Consider the following 16727-nt stretch of genomic DNA (forward strand, 5'->3'; position numbering starts at 1 on the left):
GAAAGAGCTTTTTAATCATTTCTCTGACACGTTGAGGAGTCATCGATCCAGATCTGTTGGATCGTGATCATAGTCACGATGACGCCTATGGGAGCGAACAGAACGAGAAGAAAACAATGAAGATTCATCATTTCTGTGTCGAGATGATTGTGGATGGTACGTTGGGCTTTCATTACGATAATGTTCAGAATGATAAGAACCGTGTTGCTGAAGTGTTTCACCATCTTGATGGTTCCGATCATGAGTCGCGATCATTATTCGTTAGCCATTTGAATTCCTGACTTGCCGATAATTTGTAGGATCGGGGTGCATTCGACGATTATTAGCGATTACCTTGCCTACCGAGAACGCGTGACCAAGTGGGTGGAGATTTCTGGCGAGGTCGGAAATTAAATTAAGCCCATTACTCTTAACTTCGTTGATAGTCATTGCGAATATCGCGAATCTCATCCTCACCACTTAAACGATCTCACACACTATTATGTCGTTGGCGTGTGTGGCGTTATGGTGTGACAGATACAACATCATCTGCGAGTGGAGCGCGTTTAAGATTACGCTGTAGTAATTATTATGTTTTGCGGATAGTCTTTAACTTTTGAAGAAGTGCTTCTCGAGACATATGACTTACATTATCCGCGATCGATCTCTTGGAGAATCGCCGAGGCAATAACCTCCATGGCCCGAATAATTTGGCGCATTGGTGGAAACGATATTAGAAGGTATTATCTTTGTCGGCAAGTTGTCCTTGACCATCATGTTCGTGATGATCGCCGAATCACATCGGGACCTTGAGCTCTTGAATATGCGTCATAACTTTTCGCTAAGCGTGATCGAGGGTGTAGTATAAGAACCGCAGACGGCTACCAATTATGTTTCGACCAAATATGATCAAAACACCAAGTGTTGATGAAAAAGACGAAGAACGAGAAAAGTAATTAGAAAAATGATGGTGATCGAGGGAATTATGAGATCAGACCTCGCGGTTGCCCTCGCACCCAAATTATCGATGGGATCAAGTCTCAAGAACGTGGTTCAATGAAAAATAGTTTGGTATTTATATAGGTAGAGTAGAGAGTCCTTGTAGCTCAAGTAATCTTGTAGCTTGAGTAATTGTGATATACTATAACTTTCAACTGATAATTATCTCTTTGATAAGAAACGAATCTGGACATAAATCAACGTACATTAGTGGCAAGCCATGTGGCTAAGGTTCAGCCTTAGCCACATGAGTTAATGGGCATGTACATTGATCCATGATATTGTGAATTGGGCTTTAGCCCTGTCGATTAAACGAATAAAGTGGAGACTCCTACCAATGGACGTTTGCCACGTAGGTGGGGGTCGAAACATCCAGAATGCACCATGTGTGAGAGATTTCCTGAAACACAAACTCATGTTTTCTTTGAGTGTTCCTTTTCTAGAGTTATTTGGTGCGGAACAAATTTGAACGGCCTTGTTAATCGGAGGAATATGAATAGTGGCAGCTTTAAGGAGCAGTTATCGTGCTTACTAAAAGATATAAGGACAATGCAAAATGGTGACGTGCAGTGCTGCTACTTTGTTGGGGTCTTGTGGATTATTTGGATCGCGAGAAATGACACAAGGTTTCAAGGGAAACGTCCTCATCCAGTTCGATACATCAACAGAGCCTCTAAACACGTACAGCTGGTCAAGGAAGTCATGTCCCGTCAGATGCATAGGGAAAAATGATGGTTTATATTAAATGGTTCCCACCCAAAGACGGCCTTGTTAAACTCGAATCTGAGATGGGGCTTCTATTGGAACCCGGATATGCAGTGGAGGATGTATTCTCAGGGATTCAGTAGGTAATTTTATAATGGGAGCATTGATTCCAATCTTTTTCGCAACCAACAATGAAGCGGAATTTGTAGCTCTTTTATACGGACTTCAAATTGTGGTAGAAGCAGGATATATGAAGGTGGAGGTAGAAACAGATTCTCAATTGTTGTTTAAGGTTTTAACGGATGAAAACTTAAACTGTCATTGGTTATTAGCTAGAATTGTTACTCAGATTAAGCTAGTGCTGAGTAAATTTCAAGAAGTGCACTTCAGTTGGTGTTATCGCGAAGCAAATGGTGCTGTAGACGCTCTAGCCTCACATGCTGTGGCTCAAGTAAAGAACTTCCGATTGTTGGAGCAATCAAATGTACACATCTCAACTGGCCCTGTTGGAGACTTGTCTTTCCTTCCACCATTTTCGTCTGTATGGTGGCATCAGGCACCAATGGTTGTAAATATGCAAGTCCTTTATGATGTCCTGGGCATATGTAAATTTCGTTTGGTTTAATTAATAAAAGTTTTAGTTTTACATAAAAAAGAAAGACAAGGTTACATGAAGGGGACAAGAAGAGAGGAGAGAGAAATACTTTTTTCTGTTGGAGAGAGAATGCTTTGTCTTGATATGGGCAAGGGTAAAAGAGTCAAATTTTCGTTGAATTAGTCTAAATTGAGTGTTTTGCACCAAAGAAAACGATATATTACTTGCTAATTAACTTGTCAAAGTTTATTGAGTGCACATTCATGCTTTCGAGCAACCTAATTTGCGTAGACATTGACAATTGCTGCCTAATCGATGAATTAACCATAAATTCCATCACCAAATCGGCATCGAAAGTAATATTAAACCATAACATTCATTGTCAACGTCAGACGGATTCAAAGGCCCAAAGCCAACATTTATTTGACTAGGCCCATCGGGCTGAGGTTGGCCCAGCTTAAGCTGCCATCACTAGTGACGACTTTTCTTCATCCTTTATATACTTGAAGCTCGGATGTACTCTCCAAAACCTCGCATCTCTGCTTCACGTGTGCACAAAGGTTTGTTTTGGACTATGCTTGTTTTCAGTTTGCATAATAACTAACGAATGTTTTTTTTTTGGTATCAGACAGTGAATATAACAATGAGTAGTACAGAAGGTGAAAACGATAATTGCTTGGCGTGGGCAGCTAGAGATCCATCTGGACTACTTTCTCCCTACAAATTCAGCCGCAGGTACGTCTACTATTTTGCATGATTGCTTTATTCATGTGGAAGAACTGTTGTCATTATTTATGTATGGTCTAGAAACATTACCAAGAAATGGTAGAAGAGCAAAATCTTTATTGAAGGAAAAAAAATGAGAATGGGAAAGTAAGTAACTATATATTACCAAAATCTCATGCCTTACTGACGACATTTTTAAATTGACAGGGTGCTCGGACCTGACGACGTCTCACTGACCATCACACACTGTGGAGTCTGTTATGCTGATGTTAGCTGGACAAGAAATGCGCATGGAGACTCAATATATCCTTTGGTCCCTGGGTAGGCCGGTGTTGCTTTTCATATTTTTGTATTGAGGTTTGGTGGAATGGAAGGCCATTTAACTTTTATTATGTTGTTTTTTCCATTACCAGGCATGAGATTGTCGGCATGGTCAAAGAAGTTGGCTCCAATGTTCACCGCTTTAAAACTGGTGACCATGTTGGAGTTGGAACATATGTAAACTCCTGTAGAGAATGTTCCTACTGTAATGATGGCCTAGAAGTTCATTGTGAAAAGGGTTCAGTCTTCACCTTTAATCGAATTGATGCGGATGGTACAGTCACAAAAGGAGGATACTCCAGTTTCATCTTAGTCCATGAAAGGTAATTCTCTTCAACTTATAAATTATTAAATATCCGAATCATGCTTGCCTTACGCTGCGTATTATCCATGTATACTATTTTACTGTGTACAGTACTTAAGTAATTAATATTGCAGTAGTTCCCAAATAACCGATCAAAAACAAAAGAAAAAAAAAATAACAATTCCAAATAGCGATCCATACTGTAAGGTGCACGTAAAGAATTCATGTGGCGATTTACCACAATCTAAAGTTATGTTTCTTCTTTTTATAGCTCGTCTGTCTGTGAGTGGTACATCATTGTTTCTTTGATATAACTTCAAAAGAAAATGAAAACTGAACTATCCGCCTAACAACAATAACCCCCTTTTTTCTTATTCCTCATTCCTAGTATTTCTTTTGTAAAAATGCAAGTCGTGTGCTGTATTTAGAACCTTACGTCGTTGCGCTTGTGGGTTTCACATTCTACAGTTGAGAGTTATTGTGTCCATTATCTATTTGTCCTTGATTTCAGAAAGCTTGAACAACTCCCAGGCTTCAATGTTCAATCCCCTATCTATTCCTATATATGGTACCTTCTTCAAAATTACGTAAAGACTTTTGCAAGCTTGATATCCTGTGGGTCGGCTGTACCGTTTTCATTTAAAAGTTCCTCTGCCAATTTGACATTTTTTAACGTCTTTTCTTTTGTAAAAAAAGAGAATGTGTTGTAACTTGTCAGGAATAAATTTGGTATTTTGTTCTTCCTGATTACTCAGGTATTGCTACAGAATTCCTGACAACTACCCATTAGCTTCAGCAGCACCTTTGTTATGTGCTGGAATAACAGTTTATGCTCCCATGATGCGCCATAAGATGAACCAACCGGGTAAATCTCTTGGTGTGATTGGGCTTGGTGGCCTTGGTCATATGGCCGTGAAGTTTGGAAAGGCTTTTGGATTACATGTAACAGTTCTCAGCACAAGTACATCTAAGAAAGATGAAGCCCTGAATCTCCTTAAAGCTGACAGATTTGTGCTCACAACTGACAAACAACAAATGGAAGTAAGTTATAATATAATGGCCTTTTTTTTTTTGAAAATATATTGATAATACCCATTGGTATTTAGATTCACATTAATCTACCTCTTGAGCTTGCATAGGTCTAATAGTTTATCTCCAGACAGTGATATGTTATATGAAAGAAATGAGAAGCTTTTGAATGGTGACCGAGTTTTCTATAATGTGTAGGCTGTGGCGAAGTCTCTTGATTTCATAGTTGATACTGCATCTGGTGATCATCCCTTTGATCCGTACATGGCACTCTTGAAGACTATGGGTGTTTTGGTCTTAGTGGGCTTTCCAAGCGAAGTTAAAATTCATCCCGCAAGCCTTATTATAGGTTAGTTATTTGTTTACCTTCCAATTCTCCAAAGCATGGTAATTATTTGTTTGTTGAATTAGTCTTTCTGAAACTGGTTTTTAATTGATGGAGATGTTATAACACATAGTAAGAGGCTTTTAGTGCTCGTGTCAATACTAAAATAATTTCCTTTCTTCTTGGTAGGTTCCAAAACTCTTTCCGGGAGTGTAACGGGTGGTACAAAGGATACACAGGAGATGTTAGAATTCTGTGCTGCCAACAAGATATACCCGGAGATTGAAGTTATTCCAATTGACTACATAAATGAAGCACTTGAGAGGATGGTTAAGAAAGATGTCAAGTATCGTTTTGTGATAGATATTAAGAACTCTTTAAAATGAATGTTTTCACAATAAGAAAAGAGTTCCATTAGGTATTGCACTGTATGCAAGCCAGAACAGAAATCAGTAGTACATTGTAATAATTTTAAGTGACCTGCTTTCAATGGCTCATTTTTAGTTTGTATTACTGAAATCGTGGTTTTTCGGATTTGTTCACCTTATGCTGCTGATAAAATCACATTTGTTCTTTAGTTTACTAGAAGTATAAATCTCTCTCTGTGTTTTCAAATACACAAGATTCAAATACACGTCTTCTAAGTTTTAAACATTTGTTTATGGGGATATATTTGATTGATATAACCTTTGGATTCAAGCAGACAAGCTTGCGCAAATGGTCTTATTCTGTTCCACACTTCAGTGTTTTACAGGAAACTAAGAAAACTTGGTAACCAAGATCCCGGGCAGAAGCTTAGTGCAGATTAATATCTTCAGATGGATGAGTAATCAAGAATGAAAAGCACAATATGGACAACTAAAGAAGACACACAACACAAATTTCATTTCAACATAAAATCATTTCTAGCACAAAATTCAGAGACTCACATAACAACAAAGAATTCAAACAAGTCCAACTGACTTCCGCTTCGGAAACTTCCTTCCAACTTCTTCAAGAAACTTCTCCGGGCACCCTACATACTCAACACAATCCTTCTTAACAACCTCAACAAGTTCCCCTTCACCAACTTTCTCAAGGTTCCTAATCAATATAGTCAATGTCAACTTATCCGGAACACAACCATTGCCTTCCCTACATTACCAACTTGTAAAAATGCACCAATCATTTCAGTATAAGTTCTTGTATCAGGTACTAACCCTTGATTCTTCAACTCGAAGAAAAACTCTTGGGCATTTTGAATCATATTATTCTTACCAAACAAATATATCATGTCACAATATAATGCTAAGTCTGGTTTATACCATATTTCATTCTTAACATCAACTTTAGTTTTTGCTATTTTTAGTGATTGTACTACTTGTATTGCTTCTGTTGATTTCAACACTATTGGTCCATGGTTTCGTAATGTCGGTGAAATTTCAAATATTTCAGAAAATTCGAAATCTCACGAATGTTGACTTAAGAAATTATAAAAACATGAAATTTTGTTCCAATCATCAAAATAATGGAACCAACAACGAAGCTTTCCTTCTCCCTCTCCTCAAAACCAAACCCTAACAACAACAACAAAAGGGTACCATCTTCTTCCACTTTCTCTCTCCAAGAAACGGGCCCATCCTCCCACGAACAACAACAACAACAATTCGTGACAGAATTCGACCCATCCAAACCCCCAACACTCATTAATAATAACACACTTGTCATCCCCAGACTCGAAAACACATGGAATCCATACAAGAAAATGAAAAACATAGACACCCCCCTTCAAAACATCCAAGACCCCAATCTCACTTTCGAACTAGAAACCACCCCTGCTTTAAACATGGACACCGACCCCTCCATGTCTTATGGTTTAAACATTCGAGACAAGAATATTAAAGAAGAAGAAGAAGAACGAGGAGTTGTTAGTGGGGGTGGTTATAATCCAGTGGAGAATGTACTACTTAAGAAGTTTAAAGAGGATATGAAGAATTTACCGGACGATAGAGGGATGGACGAGTTTGAGGATGTACCCGTGGAGGGGTTTGGTGTAGCTATATTGAAAGGTTATGGATGGAAAGAAGGACAAGGGATTGGGAAGAATGCTAAAGAGGATGTGCAAGTGGTGCAGTATGTTAGGAGAGGGAATAAAGAAGGGTTGGGGTTTCAGCCGGATAAGCTTACTTTCGATAAAAAAGGGCGTGAGCAGAAACAGCTCGTTGCTCCTAAAGGGGAGAATGGGAAGACTAGACATGTTATTGGGATTGATGAGAAACTTGTTGTTAGGGAGTTGAAAGGGGTTCATGTTGGGAAAGTTGTTAGAGTTGTTAGTGGTAGGCATGTTGGGTTGAAAGGGAAGGTTTTGGACAAGGTTGATAGTAAGGTTGTTTTGAAGTTGTCGAGCAATGAGGAAGTTACTGTTGGAGTACAGGAAGTTCTTGGAGTTGGGTACTGTTGATGATGAGTTGTGCGTGAAAGGGTTGCAAGAGGAGAAGATGCGTCGTGGGGGCTCTAGAGATGATAGAAGGAAAAATGAGAGATCGAGCTATAGGAGGAGTGAGATCAGGGATGACAAAAAGAGTGATAGAAGAAAGGATAGAGAAGAGAAGTCCATTAATGGAGCAGGATATGGACCTAGTAGCAAGGAACAAGAGAGAAGTGTGGCAGTTTCGTGGTTAACTAGTCACATTCGTGTTAGAATTATTAGCAAGGATTATAGAAGAGGGAAGCTTTACTTGAAGAAGGGCGAGGTTTTAGATGTTGTGGGCCCGAATACGTGTGATATATCTTTGGATGAGAGCAAGGAAATTATCCAGAGTGTCCACCAAGACCTTCTCGAGACGGCAGTCCCAAAGCGTGGGGGTCCAGTTCTCGTCTTGTATGGAAAGCATAAGGGTGTCTTTGGATACCTAGTGGAGAGGAATATGGAGAAAGAAACCGGTGTTGTGCAAGATGCAGATAGCCATGAATTGCTTAATGTGCACCTGGAACAGATTGCAGAGTATCTTGGAGATCCAGATTGTATTGGGTATTGATTTCTATAGAAAGAGTGGTGTACAACACCATATGCTAAACCCTGGGAAAGTAAATACTCCTGATGTAGAGGTATCAACTTGTCTTTTGAAGATTTAAATTTCAAACAATGAATTTTTCTCTATGAATATTTGTGGAGTTCAATATGTTACATTATTATCATGTTAAACTTGAAAACTTGGATTTAAGCAACATGGCTTGATGTCTATTTGTGTGCTATTTATATGTTTGAATTATAACGCAACAACTTTGTTTTTACTCGTATTTATTTGTATGCAACATAATGGATAAATTTGTTATGCTGGAGGCAAGCAGTGCTTTTAACTGTTACAGTGTGAGCTGAGATGCTTTATGATCATAGCCTTGAGGTGTTGTTCTTGAAGCCTGACCCCACGAGCATGCGTCCTCCATATGGATAAACAAATGACCATATAATTTTTTCCCAACAATGTCAGTTTCTTTTGTTCATCAGAATCAGTAGAAATGGATGTTACCTTTGTGCATCATATTGTGCGTACTATCCACATATTTAGCTTGAATATTTGTTTGTATGTTTTCTAGTTATTGTACATGCTTTATTTGTATCAAGTCAGAGTAACCCCCTATCTTTATTATCTTCTTAATGACTTGATGAGGACTATTAATGGGGACTATTACGTAGATATATATACCAAATGTATCTATTTAAGAAAAGGTTCATATATTTATGCGTCCCCTTTGTATGAACTAAAATTTGAAACAAATGCCAATCTATCTAATTCTGAATCTTATCCATAGTCTTAGTATAAGTTAGTCTCACACTCTGACGAATAAGTCATCAGTCTCACATGTAAATTATATGTCATAAGATGGGTCGCTTTGGTTTCTGAAAGCCTTTTTTTTTTGAATTAAGAGTCCAATGTGTTATGATTCCTCTCAACCCTACAAGTTTATTTGGTATATAAGAGAATCCTTCCAGTTGACAGTAATCCCTAGGGCAGGAAATGGAGCCCTCAACTTCGGATATCCATATCCACTAAAAACACATAAAAAATATTTATTTTAATAATTTTCATATATAAATGTAAGATATAAATTATTTTAGTAAAATATAATCTTGTTAAAATAGTTCGATATTCGAGAATTTAGATTCAGATATGGTCTATTCATAAAAATGAATTCATATGTTGACAGATAATTCCCAGCACTAGTAATCCCTACACGGCCATTTGTTAGCAGTGCACCAAACAGAGAGAAGTCCGTATCTTACAAACATTACTTGAATGTCTGTTATCAGGTAAGCCCTCAGCCTTTGATGGGGGCACACTGACGCTGTGACCCAAGTATTTTTTTTCCTGCCAAAGTTCACACCTACGGAACACAGTGTTGAGTCTGGCAATGTTGTGCATTTGAAGAGCCACTTTCAAAGTTATAGTTTGCTCCGTTAGGTGCATACATCTGGTGAAAAAGTTTCTAAGGTTCTAGGGTTGGTGGATTGTGATTGCGTCTGTGAAATGCCTGCTGAGGGTTCTACAAGATTGATATCTAGACTTCAGAGTTGGTTGTTCCTTTTATTATATCTTTATGCATGAGCTTGACTTGTTCTCAACAGACCATGAAAAAATTCTGAACTCTACCAACTCATGTTTAAGCTAGCTTGTTGTTAATGTTTCTGGGAATTTTTATCCACCAGCAAATAATTCTAACCAATTGTCACTTTTTATGCTCCCATGAGTTTTCCCATAGGAATGAGCAGATCAGTATAAACTTGTTGTGGGATGATAATGGATGAGCACCATAGGTTTCACCTTCTTAATTGGGAATTAGTTTGCTTGTCAAAAAAGGACGGTGTTTGGGCCTTTGGAGGTTTGATTTAGAGAGGGATAGCTTGTGCTGACTAATAGTTGAGTCGAGGTTTGGTGAATCTCATCTTGGTTGGGAGAGTGGTCCGTATGGTTTTGGTATTTGGAAGGGCATCTAGAAGGTGTCCCAGGTTTATAAGTGGACTATGAGGTATAAACTTGTAGTTGGTAATAATATTCTGTTTTGGGTAGACATTTGGCTGGGAGATAGACTTGAAAACGGGTGTTTGGTAATTTGTTCAACATGTTTGAGCATTAAGGGTGCAGAATTTGGTGATTAGCGAGTGCGTGGTTAGATCCAATGGGGCTTTTTCTTGGAACCTCGGTTTTCTTAGGGCCTACATTGATTGGGTCGTAAGAATGGTCGTTTGGTTCCAATTTTTTTTTCAAATTACGAGTGAAATGTGTTCTAATTCCCCATAATTCAAAATTTTCCTTCAAAAGAGCCCAAAGGCACTAACATACTTGTTATTCAAGTGAATAGTCCATGAACAGTTGATAGTAATCCTTCTATGAACATTTTACAGTAGCCAACCGAACAAAGAGAAGTCCGGGTCTTACTAACATTACGTCATTAGCTGAATGTCTGCAAACAGGAACTCCCTCAGCTTTTGATGGGGCACACTGAGGATGTGACCAATGAATTTTCTTTTTCTGCCAAATTCACACCTATAGAACACATTGTCGAGTCTGGCTGTGTTTTAAAGGGCCACTTTCAAGTTATTGTCTCTTTTAGATACATCTAGTTGGTGAAAAACTAGGTCCTTGATGGCTCTAGGTTGGAAGAATGTCATGGTTTCACTGTATCAGACAAATCAGAAATTGTATTAAATACAATATGTTCTACAAGATTAATAGTTCCCACGTTTTTTTTCTATATGTCTGTATAACCTTGAAAAAGGTCTTTTAATTGTACTCAGCAGACCATGAAAAAAGTTTCAACTTGTGTTTTTAAGCTAACCATGAAAAAAATTCAACTTGTGTTTAAGCTAAGCTTAGTTGTTAAAATTTGTGGGGATTTGATATCCACGAGCACGGAGCACCATAGAAATTGTTACCACAAAAAGGAAAGATAAAAAATCAATGTGTAAATTTGAGGCTGACAATAAAGAGATCTTAAAGTTTTCTGCATATTTTGAACTCTATCGTAGTATGGTATGACATGGTCACTGCAATGTATCTATAATTGAGGCTTACAATGTAGAGATCTCCAAATTGTAGCTGCTTATGCTACTCTTTGACACCCTTGTGCTTTTCATTTGTGAAGCACCTGAAGCCATTGTCCCTGCGAAGTTGTTGTTGGATGATTGTTACTAATGTTTCAATGTTTTCCAGTTTGACCGGAAGCAAGGGAAGCTTTGGAGGGGATAGAACTAGATATGGCAAGTCAAGAATAGGCCACTAGCATTCTTGCGCTGTGTGATAAGAGGAGGTTCACTATGAAGTTAACCAGAAAGCTTAGTCAGGAAAATCTTCTGAAGTTCCAGCTCTTACTGAAATGAATGTCAAATTATCAAAATTTAATGTTGTGCAGAATCTAGCAAGGTCTCTATTTCTACTGACTTTTGCTGTGAGTAAAGATTGTACTATACTGTACTCTGGGTACCTGGCAATCATGCTCGGATCTGGACCTGTGATCAGACTCTCCCAGTTTTTTAATTGCTTTGAGTTCTTGGAATTCGTATAATAGAGGTTTTTAAACTTGAAGGAGGGTCTGACTGTTGAGGGAGGTCCTCGCTCCTGGACTCTAGAGATCTCCGTCTGAGTAATCATAGAAGTTTTTGACAGAGGTACCTGTCTGATCATTTCCAACCATAAAGTTCTTTCTGATACACTGGGTTTGAAGCAACTTTAGGACGCTCATCTCCTGTGTGTGATTCTGTGCAACTAACAATCTCGAATGGATATTGTTAACTATAGCTGTATAGGACTATAGGCTTCTATCTATTGACGGACAGCTAGCCTGGTGCTGTGAAACATGCCTACTGATAGTAGGAAATTAAACAATAACCCCACACAAACATTGCTCCAAAACCACAAATTGTATTCAATTCTTATTTGGGTTAACTACCCCCCCTAGATGAGCCAATTAGGATTTGCCCCCCACTAGATGGGAAATTAGGGTCTCTCCCCTAAATACACACAAAAAAAAAAAAATCAAAATGGGTTGACCGAAATTTTTTTGTGTGTAATTAGGGGGGAGACCCTAATTTCCCATCTAGTGGGGGGCAAATCCTAATTGGCTCATCTAGTAGGGGTAACACTAGTTCACCCTTCTTATTTTATAGTTAATGCATTGAATTTCGCCTCCAAGTAATCCTCATCAATTCTGAGTCTGGAGAGATATAGCTATCACCTCCAACACATGCAAGCGAAGACTTGACTCTTACGACTTCGGAGTGTAGTGAAATTTTAAAAGAAACAAATCCTAATAGCTCAGGGATTTTTTGCTAGTATTAGTATCACAGGAAACAAGAAACATCCGTCTCTTTTACGTGTTAAATTATATGCTAATCACAAAATGATAATCAGGAACCAGTAAGCAAAACACTTCTTTTGAAGATCTTGCTAATTTGCTGTTACAATATAGATTTAACATGTCAATGCAAGCTTCTCTCTGCTTCGTTGCTTATACTGCAACTTACCATACATGGACAGTCAAATTAAGCACCACGCAACGAGTAATTGATTTCCTAAACTAGTCAAACACAGCATGAAATACGTAGTTACCAAGCAGCATGGGAGGACTAACATGGTAGTTCAAATTTTGACACCTGAAAAATCAACAAATATGGAGATAGTTGAGCCTATTATGGTTGAGGCTGAGCCGTATCCTGATAGATGCACCTGCCTTACCTAGAGTGAGATTCTACAGGCTTTCCTAGTAGCCACAAAAGCAACAATCAATCTGCCTTCATCATTTCTCTTAAAAAATGAGACCCTTTGTTAAAATGTAGAAAAGCATTAGAAAACAACATCCACGCATCCATTTTCAGTAGGTCCAGAATCCAGATAGCAATGATCAAGGAAACAGTTCTTCCAACAAATATAAAGCAATTAAGTGCCAGAAACCCCCCCTCCCTATCATTATATCAGGAGAACAAATTATATCAAGAGAACAATTTTATATTTTTGAATGAGAAAACAGAAAACACCATAATCTTATCCTTTCACGATTAAGGTGATCTGTGATTCACTTTAAATTCTACCATAATCCAAAATGAAATGGATGTCTGACCTACAAACAAAACTCATCATGAAAAGATTTGAACTGGGGCAGTAAAAGTATATGAACTACAAGAACAGAGTTCTTGACTCAGCTAGTCGAAAAGAAAGTTCTCATTTCAACCACTAATCTTATGCATCAGCTCCTCATTTCTTGTTATTCTGTAGCGAGAAAACAGGTTCTCCAATAATGCTGTTAGACTTTGCTGCACTCTTTGAATCACCTTCCTTCGTCTCACTGGAACCATCCCTTCTCTTGGTGTCCAATAAACCAGAATGGGTGCTCTCGCCAGCGCCGTCACCAGAACCACCAATCATAGTTTTGTATATTGACATGGCCTGAGCCATCATGCTGGCAGGGTTCGCGGCCGTGCTAGGGAGTAACATGGTTGTGCCCTGCAAAAGAAAATGAATGAATATAAAACTTTTTGCAACTTCCACCGATTGATATTATAACTGTTGACAGGGTTCATTACTCACCTTTTGGGCAATTTGACCAAAGGCGTGAATGTATTGCTCAGCTATTCTTAGACTTGCGGCCTGCAAAATGGTCAGTCAGAACCTTAAGAGAAAGCAAATATAGAAGCTGAGAAACTAAAAATCTTTTTGTTCTCTTTTTCTTCCTAATGATTCTTTATGAAATGCAGTTCTTTATAAGATAAATCAGAATTAAAAGCATTGCAATCAAGGTTGGGCAACTACAGACCTCAACTCCACCATTTGTTTTAATGGCTTCCGAAAGCAGATAAATTCCTTTGGCAGTTGCCTGTGCTCTAGCAAGTATGGCATCTGCCTCTCCTGGTAGATTGAGAAGTAATAGTGTTGCAAAAGAACACATGTGTAAGTAATAAAAAGGCAGATGAAAAGGAATAGCAGAATTACGAATTAGACAAGGAACTACTTTCAGTTGTCAGCTTTACAGTATCATGCAGCTTTTGAAGTGATATAATGTTACTTTATCAATCAGAAAACAGAGATTTTATTTATCGTGTTCATGAACCATGAACAAACAAAAGCGAAAACCAGTTCAACTGTCCCACAGGAAAAAAAGTGGCCCAACAGAACCAAGTGCAAGATAAACATGTCCTGTCTAACACAGGACTAGTTGCATTAGCTATTTTTTTCTGTAACATGATATATTAAAGATATGCAGTAGTATACACATATTATAAACATAAAAGAAACGATGCCAAAAGTATTACAGAATCATAGCCTCTCACCTTTAGCTCTATTAACCTGATCCATCATTGCAGCTTCTGACGCTAAGATTACACTGTTTTTCTTTCCATCGGCAATATTAATGTTTGCCTGCCTCTCTCCTGTTAGATCATACACAAACTATGTTAAACAGTTAAATGATGCAAGAAGACTGATATTTTTCTACAACAAGTATCAGTATTTGATTTTGAACTACTAAGTTTCACAAAAAAACACCTTCAGACTCGAGAACTTGAGCTCTTTTTCTACGCTCTGCTTCAGCTTGCATCTCCATAGCAGCTCTCACACCGCGTGGAGGACTAATATCCCCTACAAAGGAAGAAAACATAGTAAGCAGATTATAAACATTTCTGAAGGAAATAGTAAGAAAATGAACACTTAATTAAATGACTATCATGATCTCTTACTTATTTCATATCGAAGACATTTCAGACCCCAATCTTGAGCAGCACTGTTTATTGATTCCTAAAACACATAAATGACAATCATAGAACAACATATTGCTGGTTGAAGATGGATGAAAAGAATGACTACAAGATATGCAGTATGAAAACATATATGTGGTCCTGAAGGCAACTTGGTGGATAATTGGAAGCCCTATAGCATTCTTGCGGCAAGTAAACTAACATAACCTTCTCAAGTATGTTTCTGAATCTGTAACTCTGTCAGTCTAAACTACATGACCGATAAGTAGAAAGGGAGGAAGAATCTCATCCCAAGACTAGCCCAGATAACATGTTACTGAAAGCCAAAAATAAGCCACTAAGGCCAGATACAACAAACAACATAGTCCAGGGATCAATTGGAGAATAAACGAAAAAAGTAATTAGAATTTCAATCTCAATCTCCCAACTCAAAGAAAACGTCATCAGTAAGAATGATACACAACAAAAAGAATAATTGACGACATATTCTCATATTCGGGAAACAGAATTAGAAACATAAAAGTTTTAATAAGGTACATTTTAGGATAAAGAAACCAAAAGGAAAAAAAAACGACAGAATTGCATCAGGAAGCCAGTAACAATCTACCAAATTTTGATCAGAAACAAGGTCCGCAGCATATAAACATATAACTCCTATATGATGCAGTTTTCTCTCAAAGAAACTAACTTACTAGTAGATCAAAAGACTCGAGAGTCGAGACTCAACTTACCACAATTTTCTCATTCAGTGTATCTCTCTCCTCGAATGTTTTATCCAAAGTAATCTTTCCCAGTTCACTACGCATTGTCGTCTGAGCGAGCTGAATAATAGCAAATATGGGATTCTCAACACCATAGGATGCCTTGTGTGGATCCACAACCTACAACAGAGACACCATTATTATTACCAAAGTTATAGAACAAAACGAGCTGAGGTAGTTATTATTATACCTTAACATAAAGCACTCCATCAATCAAGATGCTGACATTATCCTTAGTAATAGCAGATTGATCTGGAATAGGAATGGCCTCTTCCTTGAGTGAATGAACATAAGCAATTCGGTCGACAACAGGAATCAAGATATGAATCCCAGAATCAAGAGTCCTTACATACTTTCCAAATCGTTCAATAACAAACGCCTTTTTTTCAGGGACTATTCTAATACCCCAATTGGTTGGTGGTGTCAGCTCATATCTAATAAACACAAAACAACAATGTAAAGCCCTAAAAATATCTGGAAGCAAACAAGCAAATAAAATGAAAATAAAAATAATAGGATATACCTCATACTAAGCTCATCACCAGAACGACCGCTAGCCCGGAAGTGACGGACAAGGGATGAGGGTGAAGATGGGTTAAAGTGAGGAGAAGAGAAAAGGGATGGTGTAGAAGATTTAAGGAATGGGCTCGAATAGGGAACTAATGCTGCTGTTGTATAACATCTTCTTGTTATTGTTGCTGCATTTTTTGTTAGAGATCTTAAATTCATTTTCCAAGATTTTAATAATAAAAACAAGTGAGGGTTTTTGTGGGGTTTATACTTTATAAAAATTTATATATATAGAAACTAACGAACCCTTCTCCAAGAAAACAAGTTAGTTGAACCGTCTGGAAACACTGTTCTTTTTGTGGATCCGGATCCGACCCGACACGAAAGCCTTTTAATGTGGGCCTTGGGTTTTAAAGCCCGCCATTTAATAGTGGATAATAAACTAGTATACTGAAATCGCTGTTCTAAAAATCTAGGCGGTCTCTAGGCGCTAAGCGGTGCCCAACCGACTCGCCTAGGCCTTAGTCGTTTTAAAAATCGGTGGACCAACTAGACGGGTTTAGGCGGACCGATTAGGCAGCCTCTAGGCGGTCCAGTAAAAAAAAAAAAAAATTTTTTGAATGATTAAATGTCGAAAAATAAAGGCCCGTGTAGGCTTAAGATTTGAATGAGTTTAAAAGACTTAAGTCTAATATAAATTATATGCCACTATAACAAAAAGTATGTTTTTATATGAAGTCAATATTCCT

General features: G+C 38.0%; 2 protein-coding genes and 1 pseudogene across 4 annotated transcripts; 2 read left to right on the forward strand and 1 right to left on the reverse strand.

Annotated features, from left to right (window-relative positions):
• Nucleotides 1-2700: 2700 nt before the first annotated feature.
• LOC147495924 (putative cinnamyl alcohol dehydrogenase 1) lies at nucleotides 2701-5519 on the forward strand. Of its 2 annotated transcripts, none has more exons than XM_086564708.1 (7): nucleotides 2701-2838; nucleotides 2907-3013; nucleotides 3212-3325; nucleotides 3418-3648; nucleotides 4385-4670; nucleotides 4857-5007; nucleotides 5173-5519. In XM_086564708.1, exons 2-7 carry the CDS (start codon nucleotides 2922-2924, stop codon nucleotides 5367-5369), a joined length of 1071 nt encoding a protein of 356 aa, XP_086420834.1. In that variant the 5' UTR covers nucleotides 2701-2838; nucleotides 2907-2921; the 3' UTR covers nucleotides 5370-5519. The 2 variants fall into 2 exon arrangements, with proteins under 2 accessions (XP_086420834.1, XP_086420833.1); XM_086564707.1 differs by having other exon boundaries at nucleotides 2781-2838; nucleotides 2911-3013.
• A 949-nt stretch (nucleotides 5520-6468) lies between these two features.
• LOC147495925 (protein MOS2 pseudogene) lies at nucleotides 6469-11314 on the forward strand (annotated as a pseudogene). Its single transcript, XR_015197857.1, has 2 exons — nucleotides 6469-8070; nucleotides 11175-11314. The product of XR_015197857.1 is annotated as a protein MOS2 pseudogene (transcript).
• A 1630-nt stretch (nucleotides 11315-12944) lies between these two features.
• LOC147495926 (uncharacterized) lies at nucleotides 12945-16265 on the reverse strand. Its single transcript, XM_086564709.1, has 9 exons — nucleotides 15992-16265; nucleotides 15659-15902; nucleotides 15439-15588; nucleotides 14690-14747; nucleotides 14499-14591; nucleotides 14285-14383; nucleotides 13771-13862; nucleotides 13545-13604; nucleotides 12945-13460 (listed from the first exon to the last, which is right to left on the reverse strand). The coding sequence occupies exons 1-9, from the start codon at nucleotides 16195-16197 to the stop codon at nucleotides 13212-13214; spliced, it is 1251 nt and encodes a 416-aa protein (XP_086420835.1). The 5' UTR covers nucleotides 16198-16265; the 3' UTR covers nucleotides 12945-13211.
• Between the last annotated feature and the right edge of the window lie 462 nt (nucleotides 16266-16727).

The sequence above is a fragment of the Coptis chinensis genome, chromosome 6, assembly GCF_015680905.1.
Source record: "Coptis chinensis isolate HL-2020 chromosome 6, ASM1568090v1, whole genome shotgun sequence".
Classification (NCBI taxonomy): domain Eukaryota; kingdom Viridiplantae; phylum Streptophyta; class Magnoliopsida; order Ranunculales; family Ranunculaceae; genus Coptis; species Coptis chinensis.